Source organism: Indicator indicator, chromosome 1, assembly GCF_027791375.1.
Source record: "Indicator indicator isolate 239-I01 chromosome 1, UM_Iind_1.1, whole genome shotgun sequence".
NCBI classification, from domain to species: domain Eukaryota; kingdom Metazoa; phylum Chordata; class Aves; order Piciformes; family Indicatoridae; genus Indicator; species Indicator indicator.
Genome location: NC_072010.1, coordinates 127191110 through 127212111, shown reverse-complemented (window position 1 = coordinate 127212111; position 21002 = coordinate 127191110). Strand labels below are relative to the sequence as shown.

The 21002-nt window shown below is 42.2% G+C and overlaps 1 protein-coding gene across 1 annotated transcript in view; it reads right to left on the bottom strand.

Annotated features, from left to right (window-relative positions):
* APOO (apolipoprotein O) overlaps positions 1 to 19879 on the bottom strand; it is a 32126-nt gene extending 12247 nt beyond the window's left edge. Inside the window, exons 1-7 of the mRNA XM_054386196.1 lie at positions 19851 to 19879; positions 16217 to 16327; positions 13248 to 13367; positions 9639 to 9693; positions 8532 to 8627; positions 7140 to 7231; positions 589 to 696 (exon numbers count right to left, since the gene is read on the bottom strand). Coding sequence (XP_054242171.1) covers positions 589 to 696; positions 7140 to 7231; positions 8532 to 8627; positions 9639 to 9693; positions 13248 to 13367; positions 16217 to 16327; positions 19851 to 19859 — 591 coding nt within the window. The 5' untranslated portion in view covers positions 19860 to 19879. The remainder of the gene's footprint in view (positions 1 to 588; positions 697 to 7139; positions 7232 to 8531; positions 8628 to 9638; positions 9694 to 13247; positions 13368 to 16216; positions 16328 to 19850) is intronic.
* Between the last annotated feature and the right edge of the window lie 1123 nt (positions 19880 to 21002).

Below are 21002 nucleotides of genomic sequence, written 5' to 3'. Positions count from 1 at the left end.
GAACATAAGGAAATACTTTTTCACTGTGAGGGTGACAGAGCTGTGGAACAAGCTGCCAAAAAGGTTGTGGAGTCTCCTTCTCTGAAGACATTCAAAACCCACCTGGATGAGTTCCTGTGTGACCTATTCTAAGTGCTTCTGCTCTGGTAGTGGAGTTGAACTAGATGACTTTTCAAGGTCCCTTTTAACTCCTAACATTCTGTTATTTTGTGATCAAAAGAAACTAAATTTTTATTGGCAGTCTTCTGGATGAGAAAGGATTAACCCAAAGTTTCCTGGAAAAGGGCTGTAAGCATGAAACCACACAGCTCATTATCTATGGCTAACCCCCTAAGAACTGCATATCCCTTTAAACTCTGGTTTTATGACTAGATAGCAACATTTCATGGAACTGCAAACACTGGCACCACCATGCTAGAACAGATATTGATCAATGTTCAAGAGAAAATAAAATAAATTGGTAACAAGATTCTTCTTTCAAAGTGTAGGAGTGTAACGGGAAAAAAAATATTTCAGACTTTCAGGGTGAAGCTTGTAAAATTATTACTTTATTTTTAATTCAGAACTCAAGTTCCTCAGACTTCTTACCTTATTATTTTTTTCACCAGATTTCTTCTTCTTAGGATTATCCTTCCAAAGAGATTCTACAGCAATATATCCCTGAAGACTCCAATCATACAGCTGTGTACCAGCAACCTTTAAAACAAAAGATATTGGAAAGCATGAACTTCATCATTTGGGCAATATTATTTTGCTCCATGTGTAAGTGAAAGAAATCTCAAATGACAAGAGATCTTTAACATCTTCCTATTCAAGCTCAGGGTGTCCAGTATTAATAAACACCTTAAAAAAAATACACTAGAGTCAAGGTCAGGCTCAAAAGGCTCTGAGCAACCTGTTCTAGTGGAGGATGACCCTGTTCAGTGCAGGGCTTTGCATTAGATGACCTTTCAAGACCTCCTCCAACCCAAACCATTCTATGATTCTATAGTAAGAAAGGCAGCATGCTAAAAATCTAAGACTATCTAAAAATATAACCATATGAAATGGGGTAGAATGATGCTACTCGGAAACAATTCTAGTTTTCTTAGTATTTGATGTTGAACAAATCTGACAGGTTGCCTGTGACAAGATGAGAGGGCATGGCCTGAAGCTGCACCAGGGGAGGTTTAGGTTGGATGTCAGGAAGCACTTCCTCAGGGAAAGGGGAATTAGACACTGGAATGGACTGCCCAGGGAGGTGGTGAAGTTGCTGTCCCTGGAAGTGTTTAAGGCAAGATTGGATGTGGCACTTAGTGACATGGTCTGGTCAATGTGGTGCTGTTAGGTCACAGGCTGGACTTGATGATCTCAGATGTCTATTCCAGCCTCAATAATTCTGTGATTCTCTAACATATGCAAACTATTTCTTCATTTAATCACACTCATTTTAAAGAGAGAAAATCTTATTTAGTTTGTCACTATTTTGCAAGTTCACATTTGCATTTCATACTGCTTTGACATAACACTAAGAATACCCCTTTGTTTCTTTATATTTGTTGTTTAGGTTGGAACTAGATGATCCTTAAGGTCCCTCCTAACCTAAGCCATCTATGAATATTCATAGCATCCTTTTAAACTCAAAAGAGTATTAGGTTTTTACAGCTCCAGGCTCAGGTTAGTACTAACTTCCACACCACTAACAGTTTTTTCCAAGTAAAGAATGGCAAAAAATGAACAGTTTGCCCAAGTAGACAGCTATCAAATTGTAGGACTCTAAAATAAGAATATTTCAAAGTTTATACTGTTAGGTATTTAGAGTGCTTTTAAGTGTTTTAATCATAGAATCACAGAATGGTTTAGGCTGGAAGGGACCTTAAAGATCATCTAGTTCCAACACCCCTGCCATGGGCAGGGACAGGTTGTTCAAGGCCTCATCCAACCTGGCCTTGAACACCTCCAGGGACAGGGCTTAAAAACCTCCCTGGGCAATCTGTTCCAGTGTCTCACCACCCTCACTGGAAAGAATTTCTTCCTAATATCCAGTTTAAACCTACCCTCCTCTTGCCCTGCCACTACAAGTCATTGTTAAAGGTCCCTTCCTGGCTTTCTCATAGGCTCCCTTTAGGTACTGGGAGGCTGCTCTACGGTCTCCCTGGGGCTTTCTCTTCTCCAGGCTGAACAGCCCCATCTCTCTCAGTCTCTCCCCATAGGGGAAGTTCTCCAGCCCTCTGATCATCTTGGTGGGCCTCCTGTGGACCCACTCCAGCAGTTCCATCTCCCTCTTATGCTGGGGGCACCAGAACTGAACACAATATTCTGGGGTGAGGTCCCAGAAGACCAGAGTTTAGTCTGCCACAGCCACCCAATATTTCAAAACTCTGCACACCTTCCAAGAGCTGCAACCCAGACACATATTCACAGTTCACAGGGGTTGAAAAATACAGTTCTAGACAGACTGCAAGTTGCAAATTACAAGGTCAACAGGAACATGGCCAAGTAGTGTTTATAAGCACCCAGTGCATGCCTTAATCTACACAACACTAGAGTCATACATTAGGCTTGTGGTTTATACCTCTCATGGAGCAGTCGAAGAGGAAGCAGGTGGGTACTGCAATTGCCACCACTGGTTTTGGGAGTGACAGTTCCAAGCAGGAAAAGTAAAAGGACCAATAATAATACAAGCAGTTTAGTCAATTGTTCAAAGCATTCATTCCAACACTCACACAAAGGGTTCCCTTCAGAAGAGGGAAACATTTCTCCATGTAGTCATCTGGGATTCTTAATTTGTGGGAGATAACTGTCAGCTTGTGTCAAGTTACAGTGTGCTGAAATACTACTTTCTGCTCTATGCCACATTCTAAGTAAGACTGCAAAATAAAATTTGAACAAAAAAGTTCAAAAGTCAGACTGAGTGCTTCTAAACAAGCATGCTGAATAGTTGGAAGGGGCCTTGGGTCACAAACACCCATACTAGGCACTACTGAAGTAGCACCAAGCAGTCTCTAATGTGCATGTAAACAAGCTCACATGTTTTAATTCCACCAGGACCATAAGCATACAATATTGACTTTATCTTATCTTATGTGTACTTCATGTATGAGTATAGGATGAGGGCTGATCTGTTGGGGGAGCAGCTCTGGGGTAAAGGATGTAGGAGTCCTGGTGGACAGTGGGATGACCATGAGCCAGCATTGTGCCCAAGAAGGCCAGTAGCATCCTAGGGTGGATTAGAAGGGCTGTGGTTAGTAGGTCCAGCGAGGTTCTCCTCCCCCTCTACTCTGCCCCAGTCAGGCCACATCTGGAATATTGTGTCCAATTCTGGGCCTCCCAGGTCAAGACAGACCTCAGGGAACTGCTTGAGAGAGTCCAGCACAGAGCAACAAAGACGCTGAAGGGAGTGGAACATCTCCCTGCTGAGGAAAGGCTGAGGGAGCTGAGGGCTCTTGAGCTTGGAGAAGAGGAGCCTGAGAGGTGACCTCATTCATGTTTATAAAGATGTGCAGGGCAGTGTCAGGAGGACAGAGCCAAGCTCTGGTCAGCCATGTCCAATGATAGGACAAGGGACAGTGGGTGCAAGCTGGAGCAGAGGAGGTTCCATGTGAACATAAGGAAAAACTTTCACTGTGAGGGTGTTGGAGCCCTGAAACAGGCTGCCCAGAGAGGTTGTGGAGCGTCCTCTGGAGACATTCCAAAACCACCTGGATGAATTCCTGTCTGTCCTGCACTAGGTGCTCCTGCTCTGGCAGGGCTGTTGGTCTGGGTGATCTTTTGAGGTCCCTTCCAACACCTAACATTCTGTGATATGTCAAGATCATCAGGCAGAATTATGGTTAGCAATTCTTTATCTACACTGCTTGCTGAGAAACGAAACAGAATCTGCTGACCTTTCTCCATTTACACTGACAACAAAGCAGCCACAGTGCAAGACCACAAACATTTCATTCTACAGTAAATGTGGATCAAATGACCCTGACTCCCTCTTTTCAACCCACAGTTCCTGTAATAGTCTCATGCTCTCTGCTGTGCCACTACAACTGTTTATGCCTTATGGCCTTAACTGGGGAAGGGTGGAGTAGAGGTTCAAAGGACACAGAGAGAATTGAGTTTGTGGTTAAAGAAATAAATGTATGTCTCAGGAAGCTTTTCCTTCTTTCAGGAAGGTAAGCATAATACATATTACTTTAGGAAACCTGAGTTCTACTAAAAAAGGAACAAAAACTAATTTTAATGCTAAAGAGACTGATTTAAATAGCCTAATAATGGAAAGTTTTTTTTCCAGATGGAAGACAAGCCACAAAAACAAGACAAAATATTCTGAATGTATTATGATTAGCTGGAAAGCAATACAGTTTCAAAATACTAGTTAGAAGTTCCACCAGAACAAAATAAACTTTAGTATTAAATTCTCCTTTACCACATAGACAGCCTGATCACTTGTCTGAAGTTACACAAATTCAAGTAATACTAGCAGTGAGGAAATCAGTCCCTTGCAGATTTGTGGTTTATTAGCATGATTAATCTGTGCATTTTTTCCATCTCCAGTTAGATGAACTGTGTCTGAAAACAACCTATTACCAATGATGAACTCTGTTGCCACAACTTCACTTGGCATTTCATTTTAATTAAAGTAAGTTTTCTTCTAGAGGGCTGCATCAATTATTCATAGAATCACAGAATGGTTTAGGTTGGAAGGGACCTTGAAGACTATCTGGTTCCAACCCCCTGCCATGGGCAGGGACACCTTCCACTAGAACAGGTTGTTCGAAGCCTCATCCAACCTGACCTTAACACCTCCAGGGAGGGGGCATTCACGGCTTCCCTGGGCAACCTGTGCCAGTGTCTCACCACCTTCCTTGGAAAGAATTTCTTCCTAATCTCCAGTCTAAATCTCCCCTCCTCAAGCTTCATTCCCTCTCATTCTATCACTACAAGCCCTTGTAAAGAGACCCTTCCCAGCTTTCTTGTAGGCCTCCTTCTGGTACTGGAAGGCTGCACTAAGGTCTCCCTAGAGCCGCCTTTTCTCCAGGCTGAACAGCCCCAACTCTCTCAGCCTGTCTCCACAGGGAAGGTTCTCCAGCCCTCTGATCATTTTCATGGTGCTCCTCTGCACCCACTCCAGCAGCTCCATGTCCCTCTTATGCTGGGGGCACCAGAACTGGATGCAGTACTCCAGGTGGGGTCTCATGAGAGCAGAGCAGAGGGGCACAACCACCTCCCTCATCCTGCTGGTCACACTGCTTTTGATTCAGCCTAGGATACATTTGGACTTCTGGGCTGCCAGGGACCATTGCTGGCTCATGTTAAGTTTTTTATTGTCTGACACCCCCAAGTCTTTTCTTGAGACTGCTCTTGAACCAGTCCTCACCCAGCCTCTATTTCTGCCATGACCCAGGTGTAGGACCTCAACTGCAAATATATTTCGCTGTGTTTATATTTCCAGCTCACCAATGGAGTCTTTAATAAAGGTGGAAAGGTAAAAAACCTAAAACACCCCAAAACCTTCTGTTTCTTAAAATATAGTCAAATCTGAAAGTTTACCAAATGAAGAGAACTATACCACTGTAAATAAGACTGATTAAGTGACCAATGTGGAATAAAAATTAAAAGAACATAATATAATTTTTTTCAATTTATGATCCAGGATATTTCCTATATTGTTTTATTAACTTTGAAAATGAGCTTTGTACTGCAGGCATCACTTCCTAGACTTACAGAAGTTTCTTGAAAGGCCTATGAAACATTTCAAAGTAACTACTAGAGAGGAAAGAACTTACAATTTCACATTACAGTATAAAAATTATGGATAGTAAGCTCTGATAAGCCTAAAACTTCGCTTTTTAAAGAAAACTAGAGGAACCAAAACTAGTATGTAGGATATCACTCTCTTCACAGAAGTTCCCAAACCCATATGTCTAATGTCATGACCAAGTCAAAAAAGCTAAGCTTATTCCAACCAAGCTTCAGGCTCATGGTCCCATATCAGATTTTTGGTATCAGTCAAATGAAGAACTGTGAATTTATCAAAGGCCAATCATACACTTCAAAGTTTCCCAAAGATAAACACAGTATTGTGAGGCTGTTAGCAGCAAATCCACAGTTAAGACTGAAGTGAGCTTCTTTCAAAACAATAACATCAGTTTGAACACCGTTCAATCACTTCCCAATTCACTGTTCAGAAAGAAACTAGAATTTTATCACACACTTACCAACAGAAATGTTCTAAGCTTCTTACATTTTTATGTTTTGCTTTTTTTCCCCTGCCACTTTCATAATTTCCAGTCCCTGAGAACTGGAACAGAACTATCTGTATCTAAAAATCTAAACCCTGCAAATTCCCCCAAGTCAATGACCTTTCAATTTTCTTCCGATGTTCTTCTGAACATCATTATTTCCATCCTGACATCTCAGTGGTATTCACAAGTCACCAATAACTGACTGACAAATTTACCAGAGCCTGAAATATAAAGAATTTCTGAGATAGTAAAATAGGTGCACTCCGAGAGGTTAGCAACTGGATTTGAAAAAGAATGTGGTGGAGAACTGAGTCCAGTGCAGAGCCACAAAGATGATGAAGGGAGTGGAACATCTCCTTTATGAGGGAAGGCTGAGGGAGCTGCGTTTGTTTAGCCCGGAGGAGACTGAGGTCAGTAAAAGGAACAGAATATCTAACCATCTTTGAATCATAGAATGGCTTAAGTTGTAAGGGACCTCGTTCTTCCCCACCATGGGCAGGGACACCTCTCAAGTAGACTTGGCTGCTCAAGGCCTCATCCAACCTGGCCTAGAACACTGCCGGGGGGGAGGCACCCACAACCTCCCTGGACATCCTACTCCAGAGTCTCACCATCCTTGTACTGAAGAACTTCTTTCTAAGGTGCAGTCTAAACCTACTCTCCCCGCTAGCTCAAAACCATTCCCCCTTGTCCTATTGTTAGACACCCCCATGAAAAGTCCCTCTCCAGCCCTCTTGTAGGATCCATTCAGGCAGATCCCTTTCAGCCTAGATTGCATTTTCTGTGACAGAACAATTCTGACTTTGTAAAGCGCCAAGCACATTGACATGGCTTTTAAAAATAGATTACTGCTAATTTGAAGGCAGGACACAACAATGAGGGCAAAAGACACTTCTCCAAAAAATAAAAAGTATCAGCACTGACCTTTCCAATAGCAACAGCTTGCTGAGGGTAATACATGGAGGCACCAATACCCATGAGAGTTGCAGGATACACCAGCTTCTTTATTTTTGAGCCTGTTTCATAAGAAAAAAATAAACAAAACCAAAAAACCCCATTGTTAGAGTTTACCTTAACCAAGACAGGTGAATGTCCCTAATCTTTTATTTATAAATTTTAAAAAGTCAAATAGGTTAACACATTTCCTGGTTTAAGAAACACAATTACTCTGATCATATCAATCTCTTTTAAGCTTATTAACACCTTTCCATAGTGCAAATTTCCTTGCAATTATATTTACTGTAGTAACACACTATTTATTTCAGTACTGCACAATGAAGTAAAAGCCACAGTCAAGAGATATTTAAGAGAATTAAACCAACTGACATTCTTTTCTACACTAAAAGGAAAAAGTCAGGCACAGAAAGGTTAGGATAGGTCCTTTTCATACATCATCCATTCATTTCATACATTGTTTTCCAACACAAACCTTCTAAGTTATCTTGACTCACAAGGTGCTGATTCTTCCACAACTGCTCTTAGGAATGGAAACCACTATAGCAATTTACAAAGTATTTGAAAGTACTTTAAAGCTGAAGTATTTACAATTATGTTGTATGCCTACTGTACCACCTATAGCTCACCCCTCAACTGAATTTTGAGCACTTTAACCATATGGAACTCTCTAGTCAATTATGTAAGTCTAAAATCTTTTAACTGCCTGAAAAGTTCATCCTCTTATCAACAGCTGGCCACCAGTTGTGTATACTGGCTGGCCAGTGACAATAGCCATCACTCAGTCAGTTACTGGACATAATGCAGTTTATCCAGTCAGAAAGGAACACAGGAGGGAGCAAGTAAAGGAGAAAAGCAAGCAGTACAGAATTAAAAAAGGTCATAGAACAGACGTACAGGAGCCAGGATGCAGTAGTTCTGTTCCTCATAGAACAGCTTGTTCTGTATGCAAAGCCACATGTGCTTCTAATAAAGGAATAATGAATTTTGAATAGGAAATGCATATTAGAAAGTGTTTCCACTAATGTATGCTTATGATATCATAAACTTAGCAGTAAACAAGAGACATTCATAAAGTGATCTTGCTTGCCTGATGACAAGGGAATTTGGTACCAATCAGCTACTGGAAAACTGGAAAAGATCAAAGACTAGATTCCAGTAACATATAACAGCGTTCATAAACAACAATTGATAGTTATTACATATCTTTTAGAGGAAGTTTCTTTATAATTAGAGGAGCGTTGTAGAAATGTGCAATTGTAGAAACGCATCATAATGTTACAATTAAAAAATAGTATCCAAAACACCACAAATAAATCATTCATCCCATATCATAACATATGCAGGTCAAAAGGTTCTCACCTCTAGCAAGAAACAACCCAACAATTCCAGCAAAACCTATTACACCAAGCCTTGGATAAAATCCAGCAGGGGGGTTTTGGAGAAATTCATAGCCCCCTGAAAAGAAGTCAGAACGAAGTGCTTTAATGCAATGTGAAAGTTTTTTTGTGATAAGGAACCAGCAATTGTTGCAAACCAAAGAGTTATCAAAACACATTTAACTATCATGCACATTTTAGATTTGCTGGCATCAAATTCAAAGCCCTTGAAATCTTCTCTAGTGACACACGAATGAAACTGAACATGGTATTGTGTTCATCAATTTTAATAAAAGCTTTTCCCTCCTGGGCCATCTGTTTTGTTTGTTCTTTTGCATCTGTTTTACCTTTTTCAAATTAGTGGTAAAAACCTTTGCAAAATGGATTCTTACATTTACATGTTAACGAGGATTTGTCTCAGTAAAACACTACAAAAACCAACATATCACAGAACAAAGGAAAGACAGCATAAACAAAGCTCACTCCAAGATGGGAGTCTGATGGGCGAATGGAAAACTAGGAAAAATCTTCCACACCAAAGGAGTTAAAAGGACTGAGACTGTTAAGGAAAAGAGGTGCAGTATCTAAAATGAACTCTAGATAGCACCCACGTTCAGTCCTGATCAGCCTAAATATGAAAGGATGCTTCCAAAGCCTAAAATAAATACCAATTACTTTAGTTTAATTCAAAATCCTTAGGAAAAGGCTAAACGTAACAAACAAATGCTTATGATGAGTGATAAACACTGCAGGAAGGTTCTGTTACTAGGCTGGGTCAACCAAATACTGATGGCTGGGAATAAACTGTAAGGCTTTTTTATTTTTCCTTCTTCTTTTCCTGCATAATTGTCATTTTTAGTGACACTGATTGGCATAGGCACCGGTCTTGGATTTTAATTGTTTCAAAATGTAGTGTCAGAATGGCCTAACTAAGGAAATTTAAACAGATAGTACAAATGAAGTAGTTTTAAATGCATTAGAAATTATATATATATACACATCACGATACTTAGTGGAATGCTCTTTTAACAGAAGATATAATGCAATTCTTCATCTTAAATTGCTAGTTAAGAAAACTAAACTGGTTTACCTCTACCATGCTCAACAGCTTTTTCTAACGTGGGCATAGCTTTGGCATAAAGATCCTAAAGAAAAAAAAAAGGAAGACAAAAAAAAAAGAGAAAACAACAGTAAATAGATACCAAGTTAAGTCAGATTTTAACCACAGATTGCAACTGACCTGATGAAAAGAAAAAAAACAAAAACCAAAAAACCAAAACTGTTAGGTCCCTAAAACAACGTTTTTTTATTCCCATTTCCACCCTTCACTTACAGGGCTGTGCTTGCTCAGTATTACGTCTGGCATAGGGTACAACTTTTAGTCAAAGTAGTCTTTGGACACATGAGACAAAATACCTCAAAACACAAGTCAACTTCAGTATTTCATTGAGTTCTTGATCAGGTAGCTGAAACTCAGGATTACTCTCAGGATTTACTCTGCTCTTGTGAGACCCCACCTTGAATACTGCATCCAGTTCTGATGTTCTCAGCATAACAAGTACACAGAGATGCTACAGTGAGTCCAGAGGAGAGCCACAAAGATAATCCAAGGGTTGCAGCTACCTCTGCTATAAGGATAGACTGAGGGAGCTGGGGTTGTTCAGCCTGGAGAAGACTCTGGGGGGACCTTAGAGCTGCCTTCCAATACCTGAAGGGATCCTACAGGAAGGCTGCAAGGAGACTTTTCATAAGGGTGTCTAGTAACAGGGCAAGAGGGAATGGTTTGAAGCTGAGGGAGAGTAGGTTTAGACTGGACCTTAGCAAGAAGTTCCTCAGTACAAGGGTGGTAAGACTCTGGAACAGGTTGCCCAGGGAGTTTGTGGATGCCTCCTCCCTGGGGGTGTTCAAGGTCAGGTTGGATGAGGCCTTGAGCAGGCAAATCTAGCTGAGAGGTGTCCCTGCCCATAGTGGGGAAGTTGGAGTAGATGATCTCTATGGTCCCTTCCAACCTAAGCCATCCTATCAGCCTATGAATTAACACTGCCTTTTACCAAAGTAGAAAAAAAGAATAAATCTCAGTAAGAGAAATCCTGCAGATTGTTCTTATCCTAATAATCCTTCATCGAGGCAGTGTAATGCTGTCTATCACGTAGGGAACAAACTCATAACCACATACACCCAAAGCTAAAGCAGAGACGAGTCTCCCAGTTCCACTTGAGCTGTATTTGTGCAGAAGTGAAAGCACTTGTTTAGGATCCTGCATAGGGGCCACTATCTTTGGAACTTTCGCTTCCTCACTGGCAAGAGTGACTTAAGAAAGCCCCTTGTCAATACAAAGAGGCACATGACATACACCAGAACTCTGAACACATGCTGGGTCTTGTTAAAAGCCAGAGAAAAAGAATTTGCCCTAAAGACTTCAGAGACTAAGTCTGACCTGCTGTCACAGCTCACACAACTGCCTCATTTCTACTTCTCTGTGTTTTGAGCTGACTTCCCACTACAGTCAAGCAAGTAATTTTGAAAAAGCAAAATGGATAGAATAATAGAATGGTAGGGGTTGGAATGGACCTCTAGAGATCAGAGTCCAACCTCCCTGCCAGAGCAGCATCACTCAGGGCAGGCCACACAAGAACCCATCCTCATGGGTCTTTAAAGCCTACAGAGAAGGAGACTCCACAACCTCTCTGGGCAGCCTGTTCCAGTGCTCTGCCACCCTCACAGTAAAGAAATTTCTCCTTATGTTGAGGTGGAACTTCCTGTGATTTTTGTCCTATTACTGAGCACTATTCTGCATTATGTCTTTAATTTGAAAGACAACTGAGAGACACCTAAAATGTTATTCTCTTCAGCATAGCAGAGGATGGGGGTGGTGTAAAACCAAAACGATCTCTGACTACAGTTAAGCAAACAAGATGACCCCAAACCCATAAAGTTTATATGCCTTCTTCATAAAATGAGTCAGTAAACCACTACCAGGAAATGGCTCGTTGTGTGTGAGCAGAAAAGCACATCTTACGTCAATGAGCACCATGCAGACAGAAAAGAAAGCAAAGAGGGAGACAACAGGCCAGTGAGACATAAAGCACTGCTCAAGGCTTACCTGCCAGTCCAAACAGGCAACTAACCTTGTCTCAAATTTCATTCCCTATTATGGCTACCACAGGCAACTAAACAGAACCCTGAGCCCCCACTAAACTGCAGAAAATCCCCCTTCTCCTTCAGTACTCCTGCTGGTGGCACTTTAGAACCACTTCACTCGTCTAAGTAACCCTGAGTGGTTCTCAAAAAAATGTTTGTTGTGTTCAGTTCTGGTGCCCCCAGCGTAAGAGGGACATGGAACTGCTGGAGCAGGTCCAGAGGAGGGCCACAAAGATGATCAGAAGGCTGGAGAACCTCCCCTATAGGAACAGGCTGAGAGACTTGGGGCTGTTCAGCCTGGAGAAAAGAAGGCTCCAGGGAAACCTTATAGCAACTTTCCAGTACCTGAAGGGGGCCATAAGAAAGCCAAGATGAGACTTTTTACAAGAGCTTGTAGAGGTAGGATGAGAGGGAATGGATTGAAGCTTGAGGAGGAAAAATTTAGGCTGGAAATTAGGAACAAGTTCTTCACCATGAGGGTGGTGGAACACTGGAAGAGGTTGCCCAGGGAGGTCATGAATGTCCTTTCCCTGGAAGTGTTCAAGGCCAGGTTGGATGAGGCCTTGAGCAACTTGATCTAGTGGAAGGTGTCCCTGCCCATGGCACGGGGTTGGAACTAGATGATCTTTAAGGTCTCTTTCAACTTAAAACATTCTATGAATCTGAACAGCCTGGCTTTCTATGGAGAACTGGAAAACCAGCTTGCAGGATATGAACAGGACTCATAACAGCAAGGCTGCAAACTAGAGAATCATCTAGTCTAGAGATATCAAGGATGCCCTTGATTCTAAAGTAAGCCTCAACATTTGCTGGTTTCAGCAAGAGCCAAAAGGCCATCATATGACTCTACAATCAATCATTTAGGCCTTGATTACAAAGATCTTGGTTTTCCTCCATGCTCCAAAGACTGGTTGATATAATCATGCTATCTAATAAAATATATAAGAAAGTTTTAGGGTAAGGTCTGGGGGATAGGTTTGCCCCTACCAGTGGCCTGGGATTTTCTCTCTTCCAGCATTCCTTCCCTCAACATTTCAATTCAGCAAAGGCTGATTTATTTCCTGGAAAGTTGTGTTTTGTCACAGTTGCATCGAGGACAGCTCGGTATTGCTGCTCCAAAACACACTGCTTGATAATTTAAGGCTTTCTCCTTGAGCATGGAAAACGTAAATTTAATCACTTCCCTGTCTTCCACAGCCACAGGGCAATATCAGATCCAAGTATCCCCGACATCTTTAAGTTTAAAGTTTATTTCAGACAACAATTACAAGTTTTAGTTAAATTTCTTGTGGAGGGCTACAAAATGCAAAAAAAGCAGAAACTTAGTTCAACAAATTAGTCGAAAGAAACAACTGTTCTTGTGTGAGGAGAAGGTAAATATTATGACCTGAACTGTAAAAAAATTTAAGTAAAGCAGCAGTTCGGAAAAATATTTGGAGAGCTATCAACTTTTTACTTTGCTGCTGTCTATTAATCTGGTCTCTACAAAAAAAAAAACCCAAGCCAGTTCAACCCTTGCTGCTGGACCACTACCAGATGTGATATAAAACCATTCTACCTGACACCAGGCTGTGTATGGCTCCATAATATGCCGTAAATGCGAAACCCCCTCTTCCAATTGGCTTTGTGGAGTCTCCACATATTTAGTCTCACGAGCTGGAGAGGAGTAGAGTGACAGCTGTGAATATTAGCAAACAAGAAGTTAAAAACAGAGGTGTAATTGTGTAAGTAGGTCTTCAGGGCACAAACAGTCTAACCAGACAGAGAACACCTAACACGGTGCTTACTACATGAACAATGCATAATAAAAATTCAGGCACAGCTGTGAGACAACCATTATGAGCAAAGTTTAATTACATACTATGATGAAGATGACTCTAATTGTTATGCAATTAATCCACAGCTGCTATATGATCCAAGTCACAGGTTATAAATTAATATTAAACTAGTTTAATAACAACACAAAACATTCATCGTGAAAAATGTTTCTGGTCTTAATCAGCAGTGCTGGTTTCCAGTTAACACACTAAATGCAATAGAATTCTGAAATCACAATCAATCATTTTCTATATTTGCACAAGCCATCATTAAAGAGTCTAAATAGCTTCTAACAAAGGTAACACCTGATACAAATTTGTTACTGAGCAAAAGAATGGGAAGACATCCCAGTGTTGCAGCCATTAATCACATCAGCAACTAACAGCATTAATAGCACCATGGGGCTGAACAAAGAGGAACTGTAACATCCACCTGAAAAGCAATGGTCACCCTCACATAATAAGTAAGAAACTGCTGCAGTTAGGGTTTAGCATCACAACATATATACTACAATTACCTAAACATATTTAAAATTGTCTTCCATTAAAAAAAAAAATAAAAAGGACCAATGTCTCTACTGTTGAACAGTGAAGTTTAGATCAAAACCAAAACCTGCTAGAATTCTTAGCAGTTTATCCACTGTGATGATGTTTAGTAGACCTTATGTTTTATACACATAGAATCATATAATCATAGAATTATTAGGGTTGGAAGGGACCTCAAGGATCACCAACCCCCCTGCCATGGGCAGGGACACCTCACACTAGATCAGGTTGCTCAGAGCCACATCCAGCCTGACCTTATAAAACCTCCATGGATGGCGCTTCTACCACCTCACATATATATTTATACCACACATATATATTACATTTAGTGCATATATATATATATATACAAATATATATATTATATATACTACTAAAAATAATGTTATTTTTAGTAGTTTATAATACACTGCTGTTGCATCACAGTATAATACACTACTGTTGCATCACAGCATACCTTGAGTTTCAAGGTAAGTTGGAAACAACTGTCTCCATCATCATAAAAAAAGCTATTAGGCATAACATGTACTGAAATATGTAATGACATAGAATTTATCAAATGATTTGATCATTTGTTCAGCTGGATTTCTCATCACACTTGGAAAGACAGGCATTTTAAGTCTCATTTCCCTAGGAAATACGGTCATCTCTGGCAATCAGAGTCACAAGCAGTTTAACTTGGATCCTGTCAGACAATCTAACAGCCATGCCTGGCACAAGGACAGCAGTCTCAAGAGGTAAGGACATTCCCATACACTTTATGAAACTAGACAGCTGACAGAGTAGAGATCCAAACTAGCATACTCTGTGAATGGTAAGAAAGGCAGCCAAAACTTTGCTGAGGCTGATGGGGCAAGCCAATTATTCAGCATACATGTAACTTCAAACTGCTGCCTCATTACTGACTCATGCCAGTGGTGAGGTAGGGCACGCGACAGCTCAAGCTAAGGTTACTGCACTAGGGTGAAGCCAGGAGACTGCTTTAACTATTGATCCCCTCATATTAGGTAAGTCAGCTGCCTATGCAGACTCACCCAAAAGACCTAAGCATACACAAAAAGAAGTTTCATTTAGTTTCACTGCTCATGTAATGACCTTTTAGCTTGAGATGAAGTACTTTACAGGAGTTTCTTAAAAGGAGTTCCTTAAAGATCCTTAAAAGTTTAAGGACCTGCATACATTATGGACCTAAGCTAGAAGAGGGTAGATTTAGATTTGATGTTAGGAAGAAGTTCTTCACCGTAAGGGTGGTAAGACACTGGAACAGGTTGCTCAAATAGGTGGTGGAAGCCTCATCCGTGGAAGTTTTTAAGGCCAGGCTGGATGTGGCTCTGGGCAACCTGATCTAGCGGGAAGCGTCCCTGTCCATGACAGGGGGGTTGGAACTGGATGATCCTTGAGGTCCCTTCCAACCCTGGCAATTCTATACTCTCATGGTTATAAAACTGTATTTAGTTATTCATTTTTAATTTTTTTTTTTAAGTTGGAGACTGTTAAAAGCCTCTGCAACAATGCTGGTGAGTCTGCAGTTGCTCTGCAGTTTGACAGGGTGCTTTAAAGCTCTACTTGTGATGTAACCAAGACATCTGTCATGTCTTAGAGAAACAATACAGTAACTGGGTTTTATTATCACTACTTAATCATAGAATCATATAATGGTCTGGGTTGGAAAGGACCTCCGAAGGTCATCTAGTCCAACCCCCTCTGCAGTAAGCAGGGGCATCCTCAACTAGATCAGGTTGCCCAGAGCCCTCACTTTGCCTCAACCCTCACTTTGAGTATCTCCAAGGATGGGGTTTACTATTTTGCTGGAGAACATAAATGAAATTTTATTAGAATTTGCCAATGGGACTTGTAAAGATAAAAAGAAATAATTCCCATGGATTTGAAATATGACCACAAATAAATACACAAACATAAGTAATTTCTGAATGAAGAACAGAAGGAAAAAAGATTTAACACTATCAAGTGGTGGGCATCAAATGCAACCCTTGGGTAAAAGAAACAAAACCATATCAGCATCTCTACCACTGAAAATGAAGAAGCAAAGACTACAGACAAGAATATAAAAGGTGAAGAGATGTATCTAAATGCTTTCACACATCAAAACTCTGCAGGTATTTCTGTATAGCTAGAAGAGCAGTAGGGCTCCAACCATACTTACCTCCTCAATTTTCAGCAACTCCTTTTTGGAAGTCTCCTTCTCTGAGGAAGAAGCATAAACCTGGATAGAGAGCAAGCTCAGGCTAACAGGGACAGCCCCCTGCCGAATTACCTAGAAATATTACAGGAAGACACAGAAATCATTCAGCATTTTTGAGCACATCCATGTAGACACTTTTATGTCCCCGTGTAGGGTGACAAGTGATGTATTACCATGCTTAGGAGTTAGGAGAAAGGGAAGTCAGTGGTACACAATCTAATGCTCTCAGACACTCAAATGATAACACCTAAATTATTCAGATGGTATTTGGAAGAGCTTAAGGCTAAAGGAGACAGTAGATATACATGCTAATATCTCATCAGTTTCCATGTCACAAAAGGATCTCCTTTTCTCTCACTTGAAACGTAATTTTCACTAACTAAACAAAATTATATTAATATTTTAAGTTGCTTTATGAATGTCCACAATGCCTCAATTTTTTCATAGTTAGTACCAAGAAATTCAGTGTGTTATTTCTGTCTGCATCTAGACTTGGGGGGAGAAAAAAAAAAAAAGAGACATACAGTTGAAAGTATTAGAGCATAATCCCTGCTTTCTAAGAATTTTAGGAATGTCTCCCTCTTTCCTGTGAGAAACGTGAATTACAGTGCATCATTACAGATACTTGACTGATTTTGAATACTCCAGGTTCGATCCAGTCACACAATACCACCACCATGAGTAAAGTGGATATAGTTCTTCCTACATTCAGGACCTATACTAAATTGTATCTTAAAAGGAGAAACTGCTTTAACTGAAAAAACAAACAAACAAACAAACAAAAAAAAAACAAACAAAAAACCCAACAGAAGGTAAAAATACTTAGCTGTGAAACCAGAATGCACAGAAAGCATTTTTTCAACAAAAAACACCCTTATTAACCTCAATATTTAACTCAAGAAACTCAAGTAAAGTTCAAATAGGAAACCTTTCAATGTCTCAGATTCATTTTGCTGATCAAATAAACATGTGCAGAGTGATAACAGCCCTTGTTTTCTTGTATCAGGTTACAGTGTGAGACAATCTAACAGCCTGTGGCCACCAAACTGGAGAGGTCTGGCTCTGCTCAAGGCATGGGTTCCCAGAAGTCTTGCTGCTCACCTTGCCCTAGTTTTGGTGGCTGGACGCTTCCACCACAAGGCAACTCACCTCACCAAATTGGCAAAAGATTAACCCTGAAAAGAAGTGGAGAGCTTTGTGCGGGCTTAGTAAGTTGAACCCCTTCATGAAACAGCCTGGTAAGTACTGGAGGAACCATGGGGCCAGGGAAGAGGGGATGAAAAAGGAGAAGGTAGCAAGTAAGTCCTCCTCCTTTTCAGAAACAATAAGGGTACATTAAATTGACCTAGCTGCTAGTGAAACTGAAGCTTTTGTCAAACCAGGACATCCTTCATGCTGGCACAATGGCAAATGACATATCCTCACGACAATTACTCTCAAACTCTGTTTCTGCCCATTGCAGAACTGCAAGAATCATGGAATCACAGAATGGCTTAGGTTGGAAGGGAGCTTAGAGATCATCTACTCCAACCTCCCTACCACGGGCAGGGACACCTCTGAACTAGACTCAGCTTCTCAAGGCCTCATACAACCTGTCCTTGAACACCCCCAGGGAGGAGGCATCCACAACCTCCCTGGGCAGCCTGTTCCAGAGTCTCACCACCCTTCTACTGAAGAAATAGCTTTAAGATGATCCAGGCTGCTTGATTATTGTATACAGATCAGCACCTGCAGCTTAAATTTCTTCCACTGCTTTGCAGATGGAATATTTATTAAATGTAACCAAGAGACTCCTCAAACTCAAAATTCAGACTGTTCACTTCTCAAACTTGCTGAAAACATTCATTTACCTGTAGAGAAACAGAATACAAGAACTAGGTCATAGGATTCCTTTTCAGAGAGACATAAGAGATCTGATGGAGCAACAGGTATGGAAAAACTTGCTTAAGAAGTTAAGTTTTTCCTTACCTGAGTTTATAGACTCACTAAACACTACCATGAAACACTACAATGATGAGATCAGCTGTTTCACAGGCAAGGAGACATGAACAATCCTGAACAGTTTTTTGCTTAAACAAAGACTTGTCACACACTTTGATGAGACAAGACAAAAACATGAACGAAGCACTAACCATTAATAGCTGTAGAATCTATTTCCTCAGTCTTTCCTTTTATCACTGCAAAACTGTTCTGCCACTGAAAAGGCAGAAATCTAAATGCATTTTCATTCTGAAAAATACTTTCAAACAGTGTAAATGGTGCTAAACGTCACCAGCAAAAATAGTAAATCCCAACATTTTAAATACTTGAAATGTTTATATAAAGATGCAAACAGCAGAGGATAAGAATGGAAGTACCTGGGTTTCACAAACAGGTACCAGCAATCACAGAACTATTCAGACTGAAAATGTCAACTGTTCATATTGTCAACATAAAATCATAGAATGGTTTGGGTTGTCAAGGACCTCCAAAGGTCATCTAATCCAACCACCCTGCAGTCAGCAGGGAAATCCTCCACTTAGATCAGGCTACTCAGAGCCTTGTCCAGCCTGACTTTGAAGGTCTCTAGGGATGCAACCTCAACTACCTCCCTGCGAAACCTGTTTCAGTGTTCCACTACCCTCATGGTAAAGAACTTGTTCCTAACATCCAATCTAAATCTCCTTTTCTCTCATTTCAAGCCATTCCCTCATCCTATCACTGCAGGCCTTTGGAAACAGTCTCTCTGCAGCCTTCTTGTAGGCCCCCTTCAGGTACTGGAAGGTTGCTATAAGATTTCCCTGCAGCCTTCTCTTCTCCAGGCTAAACAACCCCAACTCTCTCAGCCTGTCCCTATAGGGGAGGTTCTCCAGCCCTCTGATCATCTTTGTGACCCTGCTCTGGACCTGCTCCAGCACTTCAATGTCCCTCTTCTGCTGGGGGCACCAGACTGCACACAACACTCCAGGTGGGTATCCTTTCTGCCTAGAAGTTCTGTGTTGTGGTACTAACCTTTAACAATTCGGAAACATTTTTTTGGAGGGGACATCCACGATCTCCTCGGGCAACCTGTTCCAGTATCTCACCACCCTCAAAGAATTTTCTCCTAATCTCCTGGCTAAATCTGCCCTCCTCAAGCCTCAATCCATCCCTCTCATCCTATCGCTACAAGCCCGTGTAAAAAGTCCCTTCCCGCCTTCCCCTCTTATCAGCGGCAACGCCCGTGGAGACACTAAGCCTACATCATGCATGTTCGCTCCTTTCCACAGGCGAATTCCCTGTCAGGCTCCTGACAGGGAATCGGGACAAACAGGGACCCTCCTGGGCCCAGATCCCGCCTGCGGGCGGACCAGCACTAGGCCCCTCCGGCCGCGCTCCCAAGCCGCCCCCTGCCGGCCTCGCCCCGCCGGATACGTACGCCCCCACAGCCACGGCCCAGCGGCACCGCAGCCGCCTACGCGGGAAGAGCCGCGTCCCGCTGCAGAGCCTCGGGGCGGCCAACGAGAGCCCTGAAATGGAGAGACCCCCGCAGGGCGGGGCGGTGGGGAACCCTGTCACCGGACTGGGGCCGCGGAGGGACGGGCGGGGAACAGCGGCGGCCGCGAGATTGCCTCACCTTGAACATGGCGGCGCCGAGCGGGGGGTGAGCACCGGCCGCGTCGCTAAGGTCTGACGTCAAAAGAAGCAGCCCGCCGGGGACTGCGGGAATCCGAGCCCGGGGCCGCGGTAACCTGGCAACGCCGAGGCGACCGGGATGTCCCGCTTCCCCTCCTGAGCCGCCCAACAACCTGGTCAGCCGCCGCTGCCCGTCAAGCCGGAGCGATCTGTCCTCTATAGCAGTTTCAAACTGCCCTAAGAAAGGGCAGGTTTAGAGTCGATGTCAAGAAGTTCCATACGGTGAGTCGGGAGAGACGCGGGAACAGGTTGCCCAGAAAGGTGATGGAAGCCCCATCTCTGTGAACATCCAAGATCAGGTTGGACATATATCAATATCTGAGGGCTGGGGGTCAGGAAGGAAGGCACAGCCTCTGCTCACTTGTGCCCTGTGACAGGACAAGGGCCAGTGGATGTAAACTACAGCACAGGAAGTTCCACCTCAACACGAGGAAGAACGTCTTCACTGTAACGGTCACAGAACAGGCTCACAGTATAGTACATTAGAGGTTGGAAGGGACCTCCAGAGATCATCGACTCCAACCCCCCTGCCAAAACAGCATCACTTAGGGTAGTCCACACAGGAATGCATCCAGGCACGTTTTTAAAGTCTCCAGAGAAGGAGACCTCACAACCGCTCTGGGAAGCCTGTTCCAGTGCTCCGTCACCCTCAATGTAAAGAAGTTTCTCCTCCCCAGAGAGGTTGTGGAGTCTCCTTCTCTGGAGATTTTCCAGACCCACCTGGATGTATTCCTGTGCGACCTGTGCTAGATTCTATGCTCCTGCTCTGGCAGGGGGATTGGACTCGAAGATCTCCAGAGGTCCCTTCCAACCCCTAACATCCTTTGATCCTGTGACAAGGCTCTGAGCAAACTGATCCAGTTGAAGACGTCCCTGCTCATTGCAGGGAGTTTGAACTAGATGACTTTTAAAGGTCCTTCCCAGCTCAAACCATTCTGTGAAATCTTGATGCCAGTAGAATTTGGATGGGGCTGGAGTACAGAGACCAAGATATGGTTCCTCGCCTTCCTAATCTTACTGAATGAAAACTACACAACTACCTTTTCCCCCATATCTTAGCGCTCCTTGGTTTCTGCAGCCCAGGACATGGCAT